Source organism: Apodemus sylvaticus, chromosome 8, assembly GCF_947179515.1.
Source record: "Apodemus sylvaticus chromosome 8, mApoSyl1.1, whole genome shotgun sequence".
In the NCBI taxonomy this organism is placed as follows: Eukaryota; Metazoa; Chordata; class Mammalia; order Rodentia; family Muridae; genus Apodemus; species Apodemus sylvaticus.
The window spans coordinates 24,012,485-24,030,108 of record NC_067479.1 but is presented as its reverse complement, the minus strand read 5'-3'; the positions used below and the strand labels follow the sequence as shown (position 1 = coordinate 24,030,108).

Sequence of the window (17,624 nt, the reverse complement as noted above, 5' to 3'; positions counted from 1 at the left end):
TTTTCACTTATATATTTGTTGGGGTCGGAGGTCAGCTCTTGACCCCAGCTGTGTCATATCTGGGCCTCCGTTCTGCAGCTCTGCTGTGTACTCTAGGCTAGCTTCTGTCCAGACTTCCTATTGCACAGTAGGACTGTAGTGATTTCAGATGTGTGCCAAAGCATTCTGCTTTTTAGCTGGAGTCTGGGGACTGGGCTCAGGTCATCAGTCTTGCATGGCAAGCACTTTTACCTGCTGAGATATCTCCTTGACCTCAATACCAAAATTTCAGGCAAAGTCTTGCTTGTAGGCAAGGAAGAATAATTTATTGAGTAATGCAGAGAGTTCAGAACATGTTATAGGAATGGTTTGGTCTGTGTTATTTGGATTATATGAGGTTGGCGTCACATGGAACATATTAAAAGCCAGAATACCCTGGACTGGAGTTAGAGATGGCTGTAAGATGCCACACCGGTTCATGGAATCGAACTCAGGTTCTCTGGAAGAGCAGCCAGTGCTCTTAACCACTGAGCCATGTCTCCAGTCTGAAAGTTAACTTTCAGAAGCTAAGTGGGATTTCCATTTACTCTTGCAGACTTTTATAATCTAATTTTGTTTTATGTGGTGCTGAGGATAAATTGCCTCGTACTTGCTAACCAAGCACTCCCGCACAGAGCTACACCCGGCTTCTCTTTATTTTTAAGGTTGTCTACTCTCCCTTACTCTGAGTCCACATTTAGAGCTGGTAGCAGTGAGGGGCAGGAAATGCTTCACAGTTTCATTTATCTCTTGGATAATAGTTATCATGCTATTCATTTACTTCTGAGTCTTTTGAGAAGAGCTTTGGTAACTTTCCATCATCAGGAAGCTCAGATGAATTCCTTGTCCAGCATAATGGAGTGAGATTCTAAGGGACCTTCTGTCTTCTCTGTTTTGAAGACAGACTCAGGAAGGAAATTACTGTTGACCTCAGTAGTCTTTGGAGAGAAAGTATAGACAGCAACATATTCGGATATGATGTGTTCTTTCTAGTATTAGGAAGAAAGTGTTTTTTTAAATTATTATCATTATTTTTAAAAGCTAAAGTAGATGGAAGGTGTTTGTGAAGAAGGAGGCAAAGACTTGAGACTACCTGGGAACCACATTTCAACTTAATAGTTGTTTGGATTTTTGAAAGCTTTCTTTAACTTTTTGGAATCTGGGTCTTAATTTCTAATCAAGCTTGAAGTGGATTACATGAGAGAGCAAGACAGAACAATCTAAACAGTGCTCAATAAAGGTGCAATTCCTCGTCCATGTGGTAACTAGTTATGTATGCTACAGTAGTGTGTCAAGAGATCAGGGCTGGAAAATGACTCATTAAAAGTAATGACCTTAACGGTTCCAAACCTTTAAATGGTGAAAAATTCAAAATATAAGAGAAATAGCTCTCTTGGTTCAGAGTTTCTCAAAATTTTAATTTTGTGCATATTCACAAGATGACAAAGTACACAGTACCTTTCTAATTTTCGTTCCCTTTTATTTTGTGCTCTGAAGTCTTGTTGTGATGATGCCAGTTTCTTGTTCCATGACACACAATTATTGAGCAAAAGTGTGTCAGTTGGCACACGATTGCCAATCAACTACCATAAGCTTCCCAATTAAATGCCTCGTATTTATTGTACTGCGGTTGAATTCCAACCATATTATAGCCATGACTTGGAGCATGGTCACAGGGCTGGAGAGATCCACACCCTTCAGAGCTATGGCTCAGTGTTCCAGTATGATGCATCTCGCCATGAAGAATGGCTTGATAAGGATACCTTTGGTGGCCATATTTGACCTCATACATCTTCCTTTGCTGAGGAAGTGCTCCTAGTGGGTTAGTAACATGTTAAGGGTGTGTTTTATGATATGAAGGATAAGATTGCACTAGTTGATTCGCAGATCCCCTGTCTAACTCTCAGGAGTGTCGTGGATAGGGTTTGCACTTCCTTGTTTGCCTTTGCCATGGGAAGAACCACTCTCCCTGGGTGGTCCTCCTCTAGGTTGCTTGGCCTGGGTTTCCTGCTTCTTAACCTTTCGTTGTTTAGGACTCAACCCTCGGGCCTCTCCTCTGGGAATACTTACTTTCAGGTGATATCATTCATTCATGGAACTTACATTTTTATCTGTGCATTGGCAACTCCCCCGAATGAAATCCCACTGCAAATTTCTTCTGCCTTGAGCATCTCACTTAATGATTACCTGTGACCTACAATATTTTGGTTTTACCTGCGAAATGACCTGACCATCACATCTAACCTCATACCTACTGTCTCCGGAACTCCGTTACAAGTACCTACCTACTTGTGTTGGTAGGTATAGGAGAAAAGGTGTGGGTGGGTGGTTGCCCTTCTGTTCTCTCTGAACAGGTTATACAGTTGTGTCCTAAGTATTTAATAGACATCAGATCATACACAATTGTTCTCAATCTGTGTTCGGCAGTTATATTGTGTTCTGTTTGTCATTTGATGGTATTTAGTACCAACTGTGAATTTACCTTTATGTCTTTACAAGTTTATAAAATAGAAGAAAAGAACTACATGATTGTTAGTTCATTCGTTTGAACCAAACCCACCTCAGTTCCTAAAACAGCATTCTTCGTTAGTATTAAGTGACATCGTGTGTTTGGGCTCTTTGAACGCTTGCTTTTTCTCCCCGCTTCCCCTTTAAATAAAACTCTTTTATGTTATGTGGGAGGGATGTGAAATTTAATAAGTTATTTTTAAAAGTAGGTACTTAGTCATACATGACTGGAATTAGCCTCATGTTGTTAGGGCGGAACTGATTAATTTCCAAAAGCTTTGTTTTTCTCACATATGTAAGTGTAGATATTAGGCTTGGGTATTTGCTCACTAATGATCTCCAGAGATGGTGGTGTTTTCTTGGTGCTGTTCTTGAGGTCCCACACTGAACAGATCGAGCTGAGTTCTGTAGGTCTGACAAATGAGTCACAGAACTCCAACATCATTGGGAGCTGTCAGCAGGAAGGCAGCTTCCTTTCTAGTTGGAAGGTGGGAGGAAGGGAGGGAAGGGGAATTGGAGCTACTTTTTTCTTTTAGTACAGTTTGCTTTTCTGAGAGGAGGAAAGAACGAGTGAAATTATTATAAGAATTCATCTCTGTCTTCTTTTGTTCTCCCTTTCATTTGACGCAGTGGAAGGTGCTAGTGTTTGTTTTAAATGATGGGGTGGATGGGTAGATGGATGGGGTTTCCTTTAATAGAGCTTCCATTAATAGAAAAGGAGCTGCAGTGTTCCTAATGGGATTACAGCTTTGGGAATGGAAATGGCCCCTTTCCTTTGAGACCCCAGTGTTGGGAATTTTCTTATTTGTATTTCTTGAAAAGTTCCGTATATTCCAGGGTTGATCAGAATCCTTTGATTTTCCTCCCTTTTTTGGAGATGGACTGCCTTGTGATATCTGTGGCACTGATGTTGGGGTGGGGAGATGGTTCAGTTGGTGAGAACACTGGCTTTCCAAGCTTTGAGGACTGAGTTTGTAGCCATGGTACTGAGATAAGAAGCTAGACATGGCTGCACATGTCTCTAATTCCAGTATTTATTACAGGGCAGAGACCAGAAGATCCTGGAGCCCTCTGGCCAGCCAGACTAGATAAAGCTGAGCTTTGGGGTCAGGCAGTATCTCAAGGCAGTAAGGCAGAACTATTGAAGACACGTGGGGTCTTGCTCTAGGCTGCATATGTTCCTGCACTTATAAGCATGTGCCATTTACATATACCACACCCATACATTGACATATAACATACACATTTTAATATTTAGATACAACAATACATGTAGCATCTATAGCACATATATATATATATATATATATATTACACAGAGCACACACAAGCATGCATACATACACAAACATATAACACATATATAACAAAATACATAATGTATAAACACACATATATTAAATGCAATCATACATACACACATTTATAAACATATACAAATCCACTTTGTGTACACATAAACCCACACATATCACACACATGTACACATATGTATATATGCACATAGGGACATTCCACCCCTTTCATACTACACAAATCCACATACACATCTGCTCACATACATACCATTCATACATGGATACATTCATATGCACAATTATATTTACATCACACACGCACTAGCAAAAATTATTGTGGTTTGAACGTGTCCCCCAAACTGTTGGGAACTTAACCTTAATGCAATGGTTTTGGGGGTAAGATGCCTAAGGTGACAAGGCTCCGCCCTCCGGAGCAGATTGGTTATGTAGTTATCGAGGGGCAGGTCACAGAAAGTGAGAGTGGATCCTGCTGCAAGGACTTGTTTGGCTCTCTTCTTTTTCTCTAGCCATTCTTTCTCACTTTCCATATCATCAGATGCGGGTTGCTGGACCGTGGACTTCCCAACCTGCAGAACTGTAGGGAATGTACAAATGACCCAGTCTGTGCTCTGTTCTAGCGACACAAAACAGGCCAAGGCATCCTGTCCTGCCATTAGATGGACATCTGCTCTGACTTGTCCCTCTGTCTCCAGCTCACCCTTGCCTCCTCCCTCCCTCCCTCCCTCCCTCCCTCCCTCCCTCCCTCCCTCCCTCCCTCCCTTCCTCCTTCCCTTTATATACAGCCAGCAGGTCTGAACAGGACAGGGCCCACATCCCCACTCTTCTTGTGGCTTCTTATGAACACCAGCATTTCCTGCTTTCTTTTCCTTGATTTCTTTTTCAAAAGTTATGAACAGCTGTCCAGTGGTGGAAGCAATAGTTGGAAAGCAGACACTATTTGGTGGTTTGGAGAGGGACCAAGTATCTGGGGAGGTCAGCTTCTCTGATATCAACATAGTTTCCCAAAGGCAACGCCCAGGTCAGCTGGTGCCACCCAGGGCAGGGCCAGCTAGGCTGGGTCTCCAGGAAGCTCTCTGACTTTGCTCTGGGAAGCGCCCTGGGGATATAATCATTTGATCTGTTGCAGTTGTTCTGTGAGCAGAAGGAGCCAAGGGAACTTATTCTGGTAGCAGGGAGGAGTCTGAACATGGTGGTGTGGGACTGTGCTCCAGCTCCTGGGAGAACCTCAAGAATTCAGATGTGCTTTTTGTTTGGACAGAGGAGGCCAGAGTGGAGGCTTTGAGTGGTGGTAGGTGGGACCAGAATTTTAAAAAAATTATCTGTCTGTCTGTCTGACTGTCTACCTATCTTATCTATCTATCTATCTATCTATCTATCTATCTACTATCTATCCATCCATCCATCTATTGTCTGTCTGTCTACCTACCCACCTACCCACCTACCTACCTACCTACTGTCTTTCCTCCTCTCTCCCTCTCCCTTTCTCCCTCCCCATATCCCCTCTCTCTACATATTTATTTATGTAGGAGGGAAAGGGCTTTTTGTATTCCATATTGAGCTTATAGAGGTGGAAGGAAAACTAGTAGGAGTTGTTTCTCTTCTCCCAGCACGTGGGTTTCAGGGATGGAATTCGATCCAGCAGTCTGGGCAGTAAGCTCCCTTACTTGCTGGGCTATCTCACTGGTCCAAGGCCAGATGCTTTATTGCCTTACACGTCTGCCGGGGGGTACCTGTGGCGAATTCTTTTCCTACTCAACACGAGGAACTCCAGTGTGAGTCTTTGGATGTGGCTTTCCCTGCGGAATGGAATTGCCTGCATTTGAGTAACGGAGGTTGGACTTGAAAATGGAGGTCGAGAGTTGGGGAGAAAAGATGGTTTTGGAGAATGGAGGAGTCATGTCTTTAGAGAATTATGATGCTGGGTCGAAGCAAGGGGAGATGGGGCATTTCTGTTGTTGTATGTGGGTATGGGCAGTGTCTCGAGGGAAAAAGGAGTTCTGAGTCATGGAGGAATTCAGAATGCTGTGAGGCCTGACTTGAGGTAATTTCCTCTTGTCTCTTGGCCCTCCATCAGCCAGGCTGGGTCTTCCAGTGGAGGTAACACACACAATCAGATGCTGTCTTTGCCAGCCTGTGAGTAATTCTCTGATAAACCACGCGTTGGGATGGCTCCAGTTTTCCCTGGTCCCCCAGGCTATTGGGCAAAGCTGTGGTGGGTGTGGTATGTGGACCCAGAGTTAGCTCTTTGACAGATTTTCAGAACTACTTTGGATAGAGCAGTGGATCACTGCTGGCTGGCACACACTGGCAAATTATTATCTTTCTTTAACATTTTGTTCTTAAAACTGCTATCAGATATGATGAAAGTATTTTGTTTTGTTTTTTTGTTTTTTATTTTTTTGCTATATAGACATCCCTCCCTCCAGTGATGAGGATCTTGGAAAACTTAAAGGCTGTTTGGCTGTGTCGGGCTCTGGTAGACCAAGGATGGGGGGAGAGGACGGGCTTGGTGCCAGTGAATCTATGCGGATGATGATTGTACCAGGGCGCCACACCCTTGCTTTTAACCTTCTTTTGGAAGTAATGCCTGATCCTCATTTAAAGCTACCCACCCTAAGGGGTCAGAAGAAGTATAATGTGAAAGAGTATTGGGCACTATGTCTTATTCAACTGTGTCTCCTTGAGGGGAAAGGAATCTGTGTAAGGGAATCAATGACTGGCTTCCAGCAACTACCCCAGCTCAATAGGCCAGCTGAGGGGAGGTAAAGATAATTAGGGATAGTCATGAAGTCTCCTTGCTTGGCCAGGCTTAAGCAGTTTGAATCTTAGTAGCATCCAGTGAGGCTAGGCTCCTGTTTTGCAGATGAGGATTTGGGGCAGGGAGTTCTGAGTCTCTAGGAATCAGGATATGCACAGAGTGGATTCAAGAAGTGCCTTCAGAGCCAAGCTGGCTCCTCCTGGAAGGACTTCCCATCTGATATCCTAGATATCAGATATCTAGGCAGACCTTCATTTTCCTGGTCCTCCAATCGAAATTCACTTCTTTTTTTTGGGGGGGGGGGGGTTGGATTTGGTTTTCTTTTCTTTCTTTCTTTCTTTCTTTCTTTCTTTCTTTCTTTCTTTCTTTCTTTCTTTCTTTCTTTCTTTCTTTCTTTCTTTCTTTCTTTCTTCCTTCCTTCCTTCCTTCCTTCCTTCCTTCCTTCCTTCCTTCCTTCCTTCCTTCCTTCCTTCCTTCCTTCCTTTCTTTCTTTCTTTCTTTCTTTCTTTCTTTCTTTCTTTCTTTCTTTCTTTCTTTCTTTCTTTCTTTCTTTCTTTCTTTCCTTTTCTTTTCTTTTCTTTTCTTTTCTTTTTAGACAGGGTTTCTCTGTATAGCCCTGGCTGTCCTGGAACTCACTCTGTAGACGAGGCTGGCCTCGAACTCAGAAATCGGCCTGCCTCTGCCTCCCAGAGTGCTGGGATTACAGGCATGCGCCACCACCGCCCAGCTGAAATTCACTTCTTGATTGATTCAGACTTGATCGTTTGAGTAGTAAAGGATGGAAGGAGTGTCATAGCTTCCAATTTCTACCTGTGGTACGAAGCTGTTTGGGTTGGGTGACGACTATTGTGTGAGCCCACAGACTGCCCGGTCCGGAGGTCCATGATGGGCACAGGTGGGCCAGTCCTTTGTCAGGCAGCAAAGGAATTGCCAGAATGATTCAATTAATGCAATGGAGTAGTTAGCTCTGCTTACTGTTTTATAGTTATTAAATGTGGTTTCTACTGTTACAGGGCCTGTTTACGGATTAAATAAGGGCTATCCATATACTTAATATCCATTTTTGAATATTACCTGAATATAACCACTTTGTCTAATTTATAGTAAAACCTTTTATAACATAAGTACGATGTCTTTTGATTCTGTATGGTTTTTCAGATATCACCATGCAAGATATGGCTTGTTTTGTGTGTGTGTGTGTGTGTGTGTATTTGTTTTTCTTTTTTTTGGTGCACAGTTTTATAGAGTTGCATTTTACTTTAGTGTTAGAGGAAATGGGGAGGTGGGAGGTGGCTCAGTGTAGCTCAGTGGGAACAAGGATCTAAGTTCGAGTTCCCAGCCCCCAAATGGTAACCTGAACATGGTATTGGAGTCGGCAGGTATGGATCTCAAGAATTCACTGGCAAGATACTCACAAAACAATGAGATCACGCTTCACTGGGAGAAGGGTAAGATGAGAGCAGTAGAAGACACCCAATGTCGTCCTCTGGCCCCCGATGAGCATACGTGGGTATATTCATCCCCCAAACCGCCCACCCAACCCTAACGGTGGGTAGCAGTGGAGTCAGATGGATGTTAGAAATAAGTTAATACAGTTTAGTGTTTTTCAACAGCATATGGATATTAAGAATGTCCTACATGTTTACTTTAGGACTTTTCTTGACACCTTGCCTTTCCAAAGTCCGATCAGCGCATTCAGTGAATAAGAATGTCTGTGTATCTTGCATTACACTGGTCATATAAAATATTTTTATGTACTTCCAAAGTACGCAGACTTTTTATTCCTGCACTAGAGATGGCAGCAAGCAACCCCACACAGAGCTATTCAGGCACTCAAGGCAGGGCTGGAGCATGTGACTCAGTGGCAGACTGCTTGCCTACCATGAAGTCTAGCTCAGTTCTCAGCACCGCAGAGACCAACAAACCAATGCAGGCTGAAGATGGCTGTAAGTGTAAGCTACGTAGGGAGTAAGAGGGAGTTAGGGACTGTCATGTTTGGCTAGCTGCAAATTAAATGTCAGAGTCCAGCAGAGAATGTCACCAGGAGGCCTTTGTGGGAAGAGTGGACAGAAGAGGTCCTCCCTCCCAGGGCCACAGTCTGGGAACTGGTCTTGATCAAGTTAGGGTTCCTGTTTTGTGTGTTTCTTTTTATCTGTTGAAGTAGGGGACATTGTGGGTCTTGCATTTATCAATATGAAATAGAAACCTTGAAAATAAATGGTCCAAATAGCGACCATGGGTCCCACATCCATTCCGAAAGTTCTCCCTCCACCACATGGTGCCATGAGGGGTCAGTTCTGGGCACATTTGCTCTGCTGGGGCCACTCTTCGAGGGCAGATTTACTTTCAGCTTTGGCTTATGCGGGCACTTAGCTTGTTACCGTGAGCTTCTGCTCTCCACTGGCTAGTTTCAAAGTCTTAGGGGTGTGCCCCGTGGCCACCCAAGCCCAGGAGCTGTCTGCTTCCTGGCTTCATCCACTGGTGTGTGTGTGTGTGTGTGTGTGTGTGTGTGTCACGGTGAACTCTACTCCAGCAATCCTGGGCCATGTGAATTCCTGGCATTATGGGTTTCAGTGATAGGAAGCTAATTTGGCTGGTCCATGCGCCTTTGTGTTCTGGAGCACGTTGTAAATGCTCACACTTAGAAAGGAATGTGCAGTGAAGGGCCAAAAAGCGAGGTCACTGCTGTTGGATCTGTCAGGGAATAGCCTTGCCTTCCATTTCCAAAGATAGCTTATCGTTGTAAAAAGTCAGAGGCTGAAGGACTGGAAACATTTATTTCAAGCCCTTGAAAGGAGGTAGGGCTTCACAAGGGCTCTATGATTCCTAATGCCCAAGTGTGCTTCTGATAAATGTGAGATCACTTTGAGACCCATACATCTGTGAGATTATACATTCATGGTGCTTTTGTACTTTAGATAATTTACTATTTGAAGCGATATTGCGGTCACCAGTAGAATTATGGGCCACAAGTTCACAGCCACCTCAAGTGATATTCTTCACTTAACTATTTCCAAAACAGAATTCTATTCAGTTTTACAAGATGATTTTCTTTTAGTTGAAGAGATAAATTATAACCTGAGCATTTCTGCTGTGAAGTTTCTCCAGATTACTTTTTCTGAAGTATAACACACGAGCAGAAAAATATATGTTACCTCAAAGATCAACTCTCAAGGGCTTGAAAGATGAGAAAGTGCTTGCCCTGAGATCAGAAGGCTTTGAGTTTGATCCCAGAACCCATCTTAAGAAATAACCCATAAGCCTGCTAAATTTACAGGTCGAAGGTTCCTTAGGAGGCAAACATAAGTTAGATAGCCAGTTTATGAATCAAAATTCAAATTCTCAGCCTCAGAGAGGCCTTGCTGTCTGCGCCAAGGGTGCCAATCATTATTCTTTGCTTGTTTTAGCACTGTTGTATTAACCTATCCTGCACTCTTCTTCCCTCATTGTTTGAGAGACTGAACCATACCCTAGAATAGAGTTACAGGCTGTTCAATCCGTTGCTACCTAGTGTTCATCTGTGTGTGTGTTTCATAAGGACACCAGAAAGTCTCCTGAGTATGACTTTTGCCAAACTGATAAAAAACAAAACAAACAACACTGTTCTTAAGCATGTACCTGGAACCGGATTTACTGGGCTGTCTATGGGCCTCAGTTTAAGTAGATGCTTACCAAGTGAGATCAGAGTGAGCGTACCAGATGTTTCTACCAGCAACGTGAGGACTTACGGATTTTCCTGTTGACGTTCTTCTGGGTTGGAGCTGCATATTAAGTCCATTTTGTGTTGTGCTTGTTCTGTGAAAAGGAACAGTTGTCGATGTGGGAAAGCTGAGATCAACCATTGTCTGTCTTCACTCTCACCTCATTTCTCTTCTTCTCCATATGAATGTGTGCTATGTATGTTTCCGGCCTGATGTATGGAATATGCACCATATACATGCTAACAGCAAATGCATGTGTGTATGTTTTCTTCTACTACTTAAGTCATGCGGAAAAACTAGCCCTCCTGGGGGCCATCTGCTCAGGCTTCTGCGGTGTGGGTCTCACTGGTACCCTGTGTTGGCAATGATGGAGAATACTTACTTCAGTACTTGCAGGAGGCCCCTCTGCCCTGTTCCACATTAAGTCTCTTCAACACTGAGGTGGTATCTGTTTCCTTTTGACTTTCTTATAAGCATCATGCTCTTTTGCAGGCCAATAAAAATGTCCTACATGGCTGTAATAGAATAGAGACTGTTCAGGTCATAGTTCACGATAGGTTTTGATAGGGTAGGTTTGTTTTTTGTTTCCTTCTTCTGAGACTGAGTAATACTAAGTAGTCCTGGCTAGAGCTTACTAGTCCTAGTGGCCTTGAACTCAGAAATATGTCTGTCTCTGCCTTCCTGGTGTTGTGGTTAAAGGCATCAGATTCCACACCTAGTTTTGGGCCATCATTTAAACTATGATCTGCAGAGCCAGGATTTTTAAGCAGTTTGTCAAGGGTTTTCTTGGGCAAAAAACGCTGTGGACAGTGGAAGGAGAAATTAGACTCTAGAAAACCAAACAACCCTATTAAAAAATGGGGTCCAGAGTTAAACAAAGAATTCTCACCTGAAGAACTTCGGATGGCGGAGAAGCATCTTAAAAAATGCTCAACTTCATTAGTCATTAGGGAAATGCAAATCAAAACAACCCTAAGATTTCATCTTACACCAGTCAGAATGGCTAAGATTAAAAATTCAGGAGACAGCAGGTGTTGGAGAGGGTGTGGAGAAAGAGGAACACTCCTCCACTGCTGGTGGGGTTGCAAATTGGTACAACCACTCTGGAAATCAGTCTGGCGGTTCCTCCGAAAACTGGGCACCTCACTTCCAGAAGATCCTGCTATACCACTCCTGGGCATATACCCAGAAGACTCCCCACCATGTAATAAGGATACATGTTCTACTATGTTCATAGCAGCCCTATTTATAATTGCCAGATGCTGGAAAGAACCCAGGTATCCCTCAACAGAAGAGTGGATGCAAAAAATGTGGTATATCTACACAATGGAATACTATTCAGCCATTAGAAACAATGAATTCATGAAATTCTTAGGCAAATGGATGGAGCTAGAGAATATCATACTAAGTGAGGTAACCCAGACTCAAAAGGTGAATCATGGTATCCACTCAATATTAAGTGGATATTAACCTAGAAAACTGGAATACCCAAAATATAATCCACACATCAAATGAGGTACAAGAAGAAAGGAGGAGTGGCCCCTGGTTCTGGAAAGACTCAGTGAAACAGTACTCAGCAAAACCAGAACGGTGAAGTGGGAAGGGGTGGGTGGGAGGACAGGGGAAGAGAAGGGGGCTTATGGGACTTTCGGGGAGTGGGGGGGGGCTAGAAAAGGGGAAGTCATTTGAAATGTAAATAAATTATATCGAATAAAAAAAAAAGAGTTAATCTAAGAAAAAAAATAAATAAAATAAAAAGAAAATTGAAAGAAATTAAGTTAAAACAATGTGAATTGTTTTCATGAATTATATACAAAATTTACAACTAAATTTTGTATATAATTATATAAAGATAATTTTATTAAAAAATAAAAATTGGAAAAAAAAAACTCAATACAAAGCTGGTTTTTGTGTGTTTGTGTGTGTCTCCCGTTTTTCTGTCATGTGCATCCTTTGAGTTTTGCTTAAAAACCTTCAGAGTGGGTTTAAACATTATTTAAAGAAAATTGAACAGCTCATCAGGCTATCATGGATAAAACAAGAAAAAGCAAATGATTTCTTTTTATAGAAAACTCACCGTAATATTTAAGTCAATGGCTATGGGAAGAATCTTGTGCTGTGTGCTCTGAGATTTCAGCACATAGGGATTTTTTTAACACTGATAGAACTTTATAATGAAAATGAATTTTAGCCATAGTTAATAATTTAAGGTTCATGGATATTATTTAATCAATATGTTCTTTTTCTTCACAGGCAAGAAGAAACTGACAGGAGACTGAAAAATGTAAGCAGTATTTAATGGAGTGTTATAAATAGCTTTTCCTTTATATTCTGTAAAGTCATAATAGATCTAAGAATACATGCTGTGTCATCTTTTCTAATTAAATTTTACCTAGAAACCTACCAGTTAGGGTCTAAGAGCATGTATTATAATGCACTGTTAGACTTTGCATAGACCGGAATTTGGCACAAAATAGAAGATTAAGTTTCTAGGGCTGGTTGTTATATTTCTAATCTGTCAATACCAAACTCAATTTTAAAATTTTAGGGGAGCAAGCAGGAGATTATCAAATTAGACATTAAAAGAAGACACTGACTGCTTAAGAATTCAGTACAGGCTGGCATCATGTCCTTAATATTCTATAATTATAAAAGGATACCTAAAAGTAACAGCTCTATTTAAACATATGGCCATCAAGCAGCGAGAATTACTGACTTTAGGTGTTTATTATATAGTTTTATTGGAAAAAATGTTGACATAACAAGTTTCACTGGTGGGCCAGGGAGGTGGGCCTCAGTGGATAGAGAGCTTCCTGCACGAGCCTGGAGGCCTGAGCTTGGACCTGAAACCAGCGTAGAAAGCTGGGTACAGTGGCGTATGTGTATTCACAGCCCTCTTACTGTGAGATGGCGGTCAGAGACAGGGAATTGCCCAGAAACCCGTGGCCAGCCATGCTTAGCGGAACAGCAAGCTACTCACTCGAGAGGCCCTGCCTTAAAACAAAGCTGTGAAGTGGAAATCAGCTTCCAGAAGATGTCCACACCCGTGGAGTGTGCGCGCTCCTTCTGTCTCCGTCACACACGCTCACCACCCGCTCTTCAGCCCCGAGTTTCACTCATCTGTTTTTTTGAGACAGCTTCTCATGTATCTCGGTGCGGTCTCTCAGTTTTCATGTACACACATGACCTTTGAATGTCTCTCAGTTTTCATGTACACACATGACCTTTGAACGTCTTGTCCTCTTGCTTCCGTCTTCTAAGTGATGGGGGCCCAGGTATGCACCACAGACCCAGTTCCATGCAGTGCTGGTGACTACACCCAGGGTTGCCTGCACACTAAGAAACCATTCTGCTGAGCACCACCACCATCCCTGTGTTCTCTTCTTACGAGCCCCTCGTCTTCAAGGGTAGAGAGTGTGATTGACTGTTGAGTTCTGTGCCTTTGGATCTGAGAACCCAATTTGAAACAATGAACTGTATCAAGAATCATTATATTTTAAATGACCGCGTTCCGTACCATCCGCCTAAGAGTCTGCGTCTCATCTGTGACATATTATCCACCGCAGCTTAACCACCCACAATTGAAGTGGCGCTTGGTTACCAACTCACCGGTCCTGTTCTTTCCCTTTAGGTTTTGATAACTTTGTACTGGCTGGGAAGAAAAGCACAAAATAACCCCTACTATAATGGTCCCTATCTCAATTTGAAAGCTTTTGAGACTCTTTTAGGACAAGCTTTGACTAAGGTAAGAACATCAACATCTGTATGAAATGACTACTGTTACTTCATCACACTCTTCTGCTTCACCTCTGTAGCAAACATGGGGAGTTTGTCCTCTCTAGACAGGGCTGTATAGGCAGGGTAGTTACTTGTTTTCTGGCTTTATGTCTTTCTTCCAAGGCTTTCTATTCCAGTTCCAATGTATAGAATTTTATGTCCTCAATTTTAAGTGATTTGATGGCATACACATTCTTTTTTATACACTGTATAACTTAACTGTTTCTATACTCATTATGAACTCCACCTGCAGTAAAAAGGCATTTTTAGGGCTATTAACATTTATAGGCATTACTCGGTTTCTTTATATTAATTTGTTCTTGCAGTAGGTAATTATCTCTAGTGACTACATTCCAATATCACCATGGTGCTAGTGTTCCTTGATGAGTAATAAATGTTAAGTGAAACTGGACAGAGTTTTGCTGGTTTTAGGGCAGAGTTTCAAACAATCTAGGTTATCTAAAACTTGCTATATTGCCAAGGATGGCCTTGAACTGCTGATCTTCCCGCCTCTACCTCCCAACTGCTGGGGTTGCAAGCATGAGTTATGATTGACTACTGCGGACGTTATATATTTGTGTGTGTGTGTGTGTGTGTAGGGATACATGTGAGAGTGCTGGTCACCTTGGTGGCCAGAAGAGAGTATCAGATGCCCAGGAGTTAGTTACTGGAGTTGTGAGTTGCCTAATGTAGATGTTGGTAACTAAACATGAACCTCTGAATGACTTGGTTTTTGCATGTGTTGCTACTTCTTGATATTGCAACAGGCATTAGAAGCTTATAGACTACTTAAGAAGAACCAAGTGCTGAGAGAAAAATATACTGATTTTTCTGTCAAAATCTGTATTTATAAGGCCCTAGTGGAAAAACTAATTTCTCTGTAGAACTATTCATCCAGGGTACTTTATAAGAATTGAGAGAAAATCGATGCTCAAAATGATAAAATACTATCTACATAGTAGTGCTTGCTTTGTAAGATTTCTCTGATGAGATTAAACAAGAAAGATATTTAGTGTTTGTTTCTTACACATTGCGAGGATGAAATAAATGCTAGTTATAATTAGAATAGAGGAATATTTGGTCTTGGTGAAAATAATTGCCTTCTGCTCTAGCTACCCATGTTTTTCAAAATACCTTCCCTGCATTTAGTCACCCTATTATATTACAATATAATGACTTGGTTTTTGCATGTATTGCTGCTTCTTGATATTGCAACAGGCATTAGAAGCTTGTAGACTACTTAAGAACCAAGTGCTGAGAGCAAAATATACTGATTTTTCTGTAAAAATCTGTATTTATAAGGCCCTAGTGGAATGGCCCAATTACAATGAGATTGTAAGGTTTTTTTTGTTGTTGTTGTTATTTTTTGTTTTTGTTTTTATATTGTAAGAAATTGATAGCCCTTTAGGTCTGGGGAGTAAGCTAATTTTTTAAATACTTGCCATGCAAAGTTGAGAAAGAATCTGACCCCTCACATTCCTGCAATAATGTGGAGTGTGGTGATATGCATATGCTATCCCAGTACTGGAAAGGCTGAGACAGTAGGATTTCTGGGCCTTACCCAGCCAGTATAGCCTGCTAGGCAAACTCCGACTCACAAGATATCCTGATTTGGTCTCAAGAACCTTCAAACAACCAACCAAACACAATGTAGATGTCTCTTGAAAAACAACACTGGAGATTGGCCTCTGACCTCTGCACTCATATCCCTGCATGTGCCTGAACAATTGCACATATGTGTGCATCCACACCTCTGCTGAGCATGTGTCTATGCAACACTCAGAGGTTGAGATATTGTGTATATGTGGCTGTGTGCTGAGTATATATGTATATGAACACTCAGAAGTTGAGATATCGTCACTTATATATATTGTGTTAGATGCTGGAGACTGAATCATCTACCAGAGAGCATAATGGTCGGAGACTGGAGATTGATCAGTCCTTTCTGTGGAAGAGGATGAGGCTCTGGTAGGGGAATTGCAAGGAGTTTTGGTTACAAGGGAAACCTGCCTTTGCAGTTGTTTGAACTAAGGAGCTATGCAGTTAGAAGCTACAAGGGGCATGGATTTGTGGACTAGTGCTCTTTATAGCTTTCCTAACTTTTTAAGGCAATGACTCAGAGTGAGTAATTTCAGTGCAGTTTGTGCTAGGAATGCCTCTTTAAAGGATGTTTGTACTCAATGAAGTCAGAGTCAGTGTGGTCAGAAGACTTTTTTTTTTTTTTTTTTTTTTTTTTTTTGTATATAAGACTATGGTTGTGGTGCTATTATTCCATTACCTGGTGGGCATAGGCATGAGAGGCATGCAAATCTATCATTTCTTTTGTATCACTTCCTTTAAAATGTAAAGCATTATTTAGACTGTACTTTCCCAGTTCCCTGGCAATGATAATGCCAACCGGAAATAGCAATGAAACCATACTTACTGGGAGCTGCTCTATTTGAGTTAGATTGTCATTTGTAGATGACTCACTTTGGGGGACTTGTCACGGTGAAGTCCTCAGGCCGCAGGGATAGACCTGGGTTATTTATAGCAGGTCACCTAGTTGCTGGTCAGTCACTTAACACTGAGGTTTCAATAAGTATGGAAGTATGCGTTTGAAAAGCCTGATGCATCTAAAGGGCTGACTTTAAAATATCAACCTCCTGTCTTGAGACACAGCCTGTTGGCCCTAAGCTCGGAAGCAGCAGGTGAAAGGTCCACCCTAGCCATGTTCATGCCAGGGCGTGAGGTTAATGATGGCAGTACGAGATCTCACTATTGGCCATTCTTGGCATTTCAAATGTGAGTCAGACAATTGACTCAGGAATTGAAGGCTCTGATTGAGGCAGAAGTCTGCTTGAAACAGCTGCTGGTTATTTGTTCTGAGCATATGCCAGCTTTTCTTCTCATGTTGAGAGCATTGTGATAAATGTTAAGACAGTAATAACACTCGCAAACCTCACATCTTTATCATCTGACATCGTGTTTCCATTTTGGCTGTTGCTAACACTGTCTGCTCATCTATCTGTTTCTACTTAACCATTTGAAGATGAATTCAGGTAACACACCTCATTCTTATATTCTCAGTGTTCATAGCTTTAATATATACTTTAAAAAGCTCATCAATATTCGTTGTCATTTAATATCGACTCTTTTTCCTCATGGTCTCTCAACTATTTCTTTTTAAAGTTAAATCATGATTTAATCAATGATTGCGTAGCAGTGATTAGTTAAATCACTTTGTGTTCTCAGCAGGTTGTGCGAAAATGAAAGTTACACACACACACACACACACACACCCCATTGACTAGCATTTCAAGGCTACTATAATTTTGTTTTTATTAGTATTTTCATCTTATGTTTTGATTATGCAACTTTGTTAATAATTTCAGGTATTTTCTCATTATATGGAATCTTGAATTGTACAGTTTGTGGGGAAAAAAAATGATGTACTTTTAAACGGTTTTGTTTTCTTCTTTTGTTGAATAGGAAAACCCCATCAACAACTTACCCCTCTAATTAATGAGAGCTTTTGCATCTCTACAAGTTCATGTTCATTCT

The 17,624-nt window shown here is 41.6% G+C and overlaps 1 protein-coding gene across 4 annotated transcripts in view; it reads left to right on the top strand.

Annotated features, from left to right (window-relative positions):
- Window positions 1-17,624, top strand: part of Lmo7 (LIM domain 7) — a 207,550-nt gene that overhangs the window by 135,410 nt on the left and 54,516 nt on the right. For all 4 annotated transcript variants that reach the window (XM_052190774.1, XM_052190775.1, XM_052190773.1 and 1 more), the window contains exons 5-6: window positions 12,558-12,588; window positions 13,936-14,049. In XM_052190774.1, coding sequence (XP_052046734.1) covers window positions 12,558-12,588; window positions 13,936-14,049 — 145 coding nt within the window. The remainder of the gene's footprint in view (window positions 1-12,557; window positions 12,589-13,935; window positions 14,050-17,624) is intronic.